Below are 7,176 nucleotides of genomic sequence, written 5' to 3'. Positions count from 1 at the left end.
CAACCACCTGATGTAACCCTGTTTTCTTATTAAATTGATTCAGATAATTCGTTATTGACAATTAAACTGAATTTAGGTTCAACAATCTGCCCCAAATAGGGGTGTTTTTGGATCGTGGTATACACTGTCTAATGGATGTCAATGCCGAAAAATAATACGAGGATGCTTCGCATTTGCCTATCTTCTTCTACGATAATTGTTTTTAATAGCTGAAAATTGTTTAAACAGCTCGAGTACAGCATCATAATGTTGTAGACAGGCTTTACTACTACTATTTTAATAGATTTAATATACGTTTATACAAACGTATTGCTTGGCAATGAATGGAACATTCCAGTCTCTCTTCTCCCTCAAGCGTAATAACACAATGACAAGTGCACTCATAACAGAAATTCGATCCATTAAAAAAAATATGTGACTGCAGAGGTGGGATATCTGTACAATCAACATTATTTTTGCAGTTCAACCACCATCCACCCCCCTGAATGTACTTCTTATTTCAATTGATCAGACAGTTAAAATCATAAGATAGTAAGACAGGAATGTGGCAGGCCGATTCCATGCAATTCAAGTCTAGTTTATTTTTCATTTTAAAATTCTCATTTTAAAATTCTCATTTTACCATCACATAACTTTCTAAGGGCCCGTTTAGGCATAGTTGTTTGCACAGTTACTGCAACTTAAGTATGAATTGGCTCCAAGAAACAACTGAAAACCATTAGGCCTACTAATTAAATTAAATTAGATAGTTATTTATTACCGATTAAAGTGAATTTACGATTTGCCCCGAATAGGTGTTTTACAGAAACTGTTTTACATTATATAAAAAACACATATACAAATAAACTTTATTACTGACAGTTGCTTCTCAACGTTTATAATTAATACTGTAATTACAAAAAAAATGTAAACGTTGTAGTGATGTATCGTTACATGTACTTTACTATTTCAATCGTCTATGACAGTGACAGTTTCAACAAAGTATTAAATCGCAATGTTTTACATTAAATTATTTGTAAAACATGAAAACAATTAATATTTCGTTACTGGATGGATAAAGAATATATTTGAAAATTGTTTCTCTTTGCACCTATCCTCTTCCCCATCCCTCAATCCCATACAAAACCTAATTTTAGTTCCTGTAAACGACATGTATTATTGTCATTTAAAATCGCCATTTTTTTAACGCAGAAATTACTATGTATTCGAGAACCATCTGTGGGCACGACCTAGATGGTATGTTTGCTTCACTCGCGTACCATCTAGTAAGTACAATTATTCTGATGCTATGTTAATATTATTAATTTTCAATACACACATTAGAGTTGTTTTGCAAATTATTGGATTTGTAGGAAAGGATCATAACCAGCACTAAAGCTACAACTCATGGTTTATGTGAATTTGTGTATTGAAATTGTTGCTCTTCCAGCATTCATTTAGTCTCTTTAGTATTAATAAATATGTACTAAGTAAAAACTTTGACCATGCACACATAACGAATGTACATGATTTCATTATCCACACATACAAATGCAATTCACTCGTTTCCCAATGTACACACATTATTTAGTTGTTGCTAGCCATGCAAGTGAAAACCATAATTAATCAGCCACCTAAATGAAACACTGAAAATATCTTTTCTCAGCATGTTTGAACTGTAAATCTGTTCCATCTTTCTTCTGTCACCATGTTATAGCACTAATTCGAAATCATAAATTATGTAGTATTTAGCTTTAGCACATCATGATTTGTTCATAATAATTAAGTTCTTTTGATAACACTGTAAGCTGCAAAGAGGAACAGCAGTTTTGGAACATGTATATCGCTTTATGTTGTTACAACCTTCTACTCCACAATTTTTGGGTAATGGAATTGGCCTGTGAAGAACAAGAACAATGTAATAGTTAAATTAATCATGTTGGTGCATTGTACATCCTTGAACTTGAGTGTATATATCCTAGTCATCTGTGCAAATTTAGTGGTCTAAATGAATGCCAGGCTAATTTATCAAATAAATGTGTGTTATAAACAATATAATCAAATCATGAAACTATTGTCTCCATTCATCTCATAAATATTCATTGTATTGTTAATGGTATGGTTCATATTTTTTGTACTTACACTGATAATTTTGGTTCCAAAGGGAATCCTAAGCCTTCTGGATAGTTCAGAGAAATCCCTTTAGTACTACTATTAATGTACCGGACAAATGGAATGTTTCCTTTTTTTTTATGCTTTGCCTAAAAAAAAATAAATAAAAAATACAAAACTAGCACAATTGTGTAAAAATTTCAAGTATTAAACATAACAACACAATTTTACTTAGTGTATTGTATTAGACTTTAAAAAAAAAGAATAAAAATTAATAATTCTAAAGTATCTTACATTTGATTGTGTTGAACGTATTAGTTTAAAAAAATCTTTACATCTTTCTTGGTAAATTAAAAAATGCCTATTTTTATTTTTGAAATCACATAATATGAGGACATCTGTCTTCAACGTCTGAAAGACTGTTGTGATGTCATAATATTTGTATTTCAAATAAGAATAATAATTTAAATTTAATTTAAAAAAATATTTAAATAGATAGCAATAGATAACAGCAACATACTCTGTTTTATTATGCTGACTGCAAATAGTACAACCAAAATAATCAAATTTAAAGTTTACCTTTTCAAGTTTTGATTTCATTGCTTGTTTTCTCAAAAGACGTTCAAGTGTTAGCTTCTGTTTGAGAATTCAATAAAATAAATACAATTAAAATACTTAAGCAATTAAACTTTAATTTAACTAGCACAGAGGTAGTTCATACAAATGGCAGAGGTCCCTGGAAAAATGAAAAACAAAATAATACCATGTTGAAATAGTAGTAGTAGTAGTAGTACTACTGTATTAGTAGAGCCTAAATAAATACTGTAATACACTGGGATATTTTTGTTTGTACATTAAAAAAACAATCGGGAAACCCCTGCAATTATCGGGAGAGTTGGGAAGTCTGAAATGGTGATAAACAATGCTGAACAATTCATTATTTCAAAGCAGCATAAGTTCAAGTTAAATTAAAAGTGTATCATATCAAAATAGTTTTGCTGATGGCAAGAAGTTGGTGATGTACACCTTTGTCTACTGTAAATATTACAACAACAACATACTTTATTTTCTTCTGCTTTTTTCTTTGCCTGTTGACGTCGCTTTAATGCTCTTTCTGCTCTCTTTTCAAGCATTTCTTCTGTTACTTCTGCGGATTTTTGACCAGTTGGCAATTTCATTAATTTTTTCTCCTCTTCTGCGCTTAACCCATGCAACATTGCTTTCTTAAATGAATAAATAAAAGACAATTATCAATAGTAACAACAAACATTTTGAAAAACATCAAACAATTTTTTATAAAGAAGTTTAAAAAAATGATTGTTGTTGTGGCCAAATGATTAAGACAGTGGAACCATAATACATGGCCATACAATCATCAAGGGTTCGAGGCTCACTTGATCCATGGTTTTGGAGTTTTTTCGGATATGAACTATAAACCATCCAGTGTACACAAAATGCTTGTGTGCAACCTACTATAGTACATCTTCAGAGATGAGTTGGGGGTTACCCTGGTAGTTCACACACAGCCACTGTAGTGTCATAAGCAAGTTGGGGGTTACCCTGGTAGTTCACACACAGCCACTGTAGTGTCATGAGCAAGTTGGGGGTTACCCTGGTAGTTCACACACAGCCACTGTAGTGTCATGAGCAAGTTGGGGGTTACCCTGGTAGTTCACACACAGCCACTGTAGTGTCATAAGCAAGTTGGGGGTTACCCTGGTAGTTCACACACAGCCACTGTAGTGTCATGAGCAAGTTGGGGGTTACCCTGGTAGTTAACACACAGGCACTGTACAGTAGTGTAATGTTGTAACATCTTTGAAGTGTTGAGGACCTTGTGCATGTGCTGTTTTGAGTAATACCCTAATCAAAATTCCAATTTTTAGGTCTACAAAAACAGTTTATGGTCTTTTGATGTGCAGCTACAGTTTGGTGTGGATCATAGAGGACCTGAGACCTACATTACTTTATACAGTGACTGATTCTAACCTGTCTGGCAGTTAAGTTTGCAGGATCTCTAATCTTCTTCAATTCACCAATATCATCTAACTCTCCTTTTTCAAGGGCACTAAGCCAGGCCTCTTCTTCCGTGTCTTTTGATTTGGTGTTATGGTGGACATCTTCAGAATGATCTATATAGACCACAAAATATACAATTAATTAAGTAAAGAAATTGAATAGAAAGATTTAATTAAATAAAATGGATATATATAATATGGATGGATTGGGATGGTGAAAGAAATTCTGTGACTACTATATATCGACTTGCATTCATTATTAGACCATTCAATCAATGAAATGTAGCCACTGATACCAATGTATTTTTATCTTCTTCCATAAAATACTGTACCGTGACCAATTAAGGTTTTGAAATACAAATATACTGTAGTACTGTAATTACAACTGGACACAGTTAAATCAGGAAGATACCTCCCTGGTTAAATAGGTGGTCATTGAATTCTATGTAGTTTCCAAAATACCAAACTTATGTTATCAAACATGTAAATTGTAAGGGATAAATTTCACAAAATGTTGTCTTCATATCACATGTCCAACAAGGTCAAATCCAAGGTCAAAGTGAATAGAATAGTTTAAACATCTTTAAAATAGATATGAATAAAAAGTAAATGTGATATTTAAATAGCTTAAAACATAACCTTTCTAATGACATCTGTATCAACAAAAATCAGTTGACACGTTTAAATGTAAATGTCATAGCGTGCAAACCGTTTGTTGTAGTTGATTTGATATGGAATGACCCACCCAATTCATAGATTCTAGATACAGTCCAGGTGATGATCTTGTAACAAATGACATCATTAATGTATAATTCCCATAAGTTCTAGATCTTGTCATTGCCAACGTATGCTTCCTATTGACTAGACAAAACGAAAAGCTTTCTTTAGAATAATTGTAGATTTTTACTTTAAATTTTTAATTTGATACTAATTTGCTGCTGTGAATTCTTACCAGAATATTCAAGGCTTTCATCATCAAGATCAGTAACTGATGATCTTGAGACCCTAAATATTTAGGAGGAAAATGAAATTGTTTAATATAAAATAGACATTCTGAAAGAAAACTGGAATTGCAAGAGATAAATTAATAAACTGGTATGAGAAAAAAATCACACCACCCTTTCCACTACAAGAGCAATAGCTGTGATTGTCTTGTTCATTGCATGTCTCCTGAACTTTTCGATTCGCTCATGTACGCATCATAGCTTGTTTCCTAAGCTCTGATTAGTTGTGCAATGTTATGCTTTGCAAAAAGTAGAAATAATTCCCTGAAGCGTAAAACTTGAGGTTTAACAAGAATTAATTGCAGAGAGGGATTTGGAAGATGGAAACATAAATACAGTATGCATACATATAAGCTTTGATTTAAAGCCTTGATTCGCCCTAACAAATTTGTGAAAAGCATGCTTAATACTGCACAAACCGCACAATTATAGAAGTATGTTTAACAAATGACCAGGGCATTTTGCACTATATAAATTGATTACCGTATATAAGAATGAAGTATTATTATTGTTTATAAGTTAATATTTATGTATGCCCTCTATTAAGAGTTTTTAAATTGTGATCATACATTTCAGCAATTTTCATACAGCTCATTTTCACAAAGTATTACAAGTTAAAGCAGAAGCCTTCAGTGTAGGGTTTACCATGAAAGGAGGCAAAATAAATACATACTCTTTAGTGTTAATCATATATCCTCCCAGTTTGATTTTAAGTTTGAGTTGAGGTTTGCCTGATTCCCCAATGCTTGTAACTGAAGGCATAATGACAGCACTCTCATCTTCACTTGGATGGTGGCTTCGTTTCTTTTTATGTTTTTTATGTTTATGTTTCTTGTGTTTTTTGTGAGGACTGCTTGAAGATTCACCTAAAAAAATAAAGAAAAACCATTGGAAACTAATATGGGGCGACTTTGCAATGGGGCGACTTTGGAATGGGGTGACTTTGTGATGGGGCGACTTTGCGATGGGGCGACTTTGTTTTGGGGCGACTTTGTTTTGGGGCGACTTTGCGATGGGGCGACTTTGTATTGGGCGACTTTGGATGGGGCAACTTGACTGGATCCCGGGCCATAGCTAGCTAGGCCTAAGCATTGCTAAGCCCTAGTCTAGTAGAGGCTAGGCCTACTACTACTAGCCTAGCCGGCCTAGCCTACCTAGGCCTAGCTTGGTACTGGTGGGCGATTGCCGGCCTAGTAGCTAGAGTAGGCTAGGCCTAGGGCCTAGGCCTAGGCCTAGCCTTGTAAAAAAGTAGAAACCGTGAAAGAAACCAGATGAAATTAAACTAATCATAATTTATACATACTAGCTTCGTTTTTCTTCCCCATTGATATTGTTTAATATAATGCCGAATGGTGTACTGTTACTGAATTACAATCTTTTTTTGACGAAAATAACGAAATTAGCCTACGTCACTCCTCAGTCAAAAGTTTTCAAAAAAATAGAGGGCGGCATTAATCATAAAGCCTCTATTTTTGCTATCGCCACACGCGTTTTCGTTATCGTATTCGTAAGGTTGCGAAAACTCCCTAATTATTACTGTACTCGAAACCAAAACAGTTAAACCTTGGACAAAAGTATCTTTGTCCATGCGTAACGGTATAAAACTACATTTTCTTCAATTCTAATGATGAATGTAATCGTTTTGTGCAAAACAATTTAAAAACGATTTTTAGTCACTATGTCGGTCGGTCGGTCGGTAAACACTAACTTAAACACGCGACTGCAGACATGTATATGGCCTTGTTAAACGTCGTTAAACATAAATTTTTATGAAAGATAATTAGGGCCTATATCAAAATGGCACAGCTAAACTTTAAAAACGAATTAATTTTACAGTAGTCTACGACCTGGGTAAGATTTGTATGCATTTAATTTAGAAGAGAATATCTCAACTGTTATAGCATAATTTGACCCCAAAGAACAACATGATTGGGATGTGTGCCAAATTCACTATCCTAAGCGAACATGCCCAAAATCGGGGTCATAGGTTAAAAATGTGTGGTTCTTATATCTCGACAAACACTTGTCGTACAGATTTGATTTTGGTGACAAATTGTTCAGAA

General features: G+C 33.7%; 1 protein-coding gene across 1 annotated transcript; it reads right to left on the bottom strand.

Moving 5' to 3' along the window:
* Nucleotides 1-584: 584 nt before the first annotated feature.
* Nucleotides 585-6,534, bottom strand: LOC140044988 (INO80 complex subunit B-like). Its single transcript, XM_072089714.1, has 8 exons — nt 6,417-6,534; nt 5,787-5,979; nt 5,062-5,114; nt 4,081-4,223; nt 3,153-3,314; nt 2,671-2,727; nt 2,122-2,240; nt 585-1,877 (listed from the first exon to the last, which is right to left on the bottom strand). The coding sequence occupies exons 1-8, from the start codon at nt 6,436-6,438 to the stop codon at nt 1,742-1,744; spliced, it is 885 nt and encodes a 294-aa protein (XP_071945815.1). The 5' UTR covers nt 6,439-6,534; the 3' UTR covers nt 585-1,741.
* Between the last annotated feature and the right edge of the window lie 642 nt (nt 6,535-7,176).

Source organism: Antedon mediterranea, chromosome 3 (assembly GCF_964355755.1).
Source record: "Antedon mediterranea chromosome 3, ecAntMedi1.1, whole genome shotgun sequence".
Lineage (NCBI taxonomy): Eukaryota > Metazoa > Echinodermata > Crinoidea > Comatulida > Antedonidae > Antedon > Antedon mediterranea.
The sequence above is the reverse complement of the archived record's forward strand: the minus strand, read 5'-3'. Positions and strand labels throughout refer to the sequence as shown.

Bases quoted from the DNA above. Each gene is read 5' to 3' on its own strand.
- LOC140044988 (XM_072089714.1), bottom strand. From the start codon at position 6,438: ATGGGGAAGAAAAACGAAGCTA. The intron at 3,315-4,080 runs GTTAGAATCAGT...TATTCATTTAAG, and splicing joins CAAACTTAACTGCCAGACAG to AAAGCAATGTTGCATGGGTT. The intron at 1,878-2,121 runs GTAAGTACAAAA...TGTTCTTCACAG, and splicing joins TTGGAACCAAAATTATCAGT to GCCAATTCCATTACCCAAAA.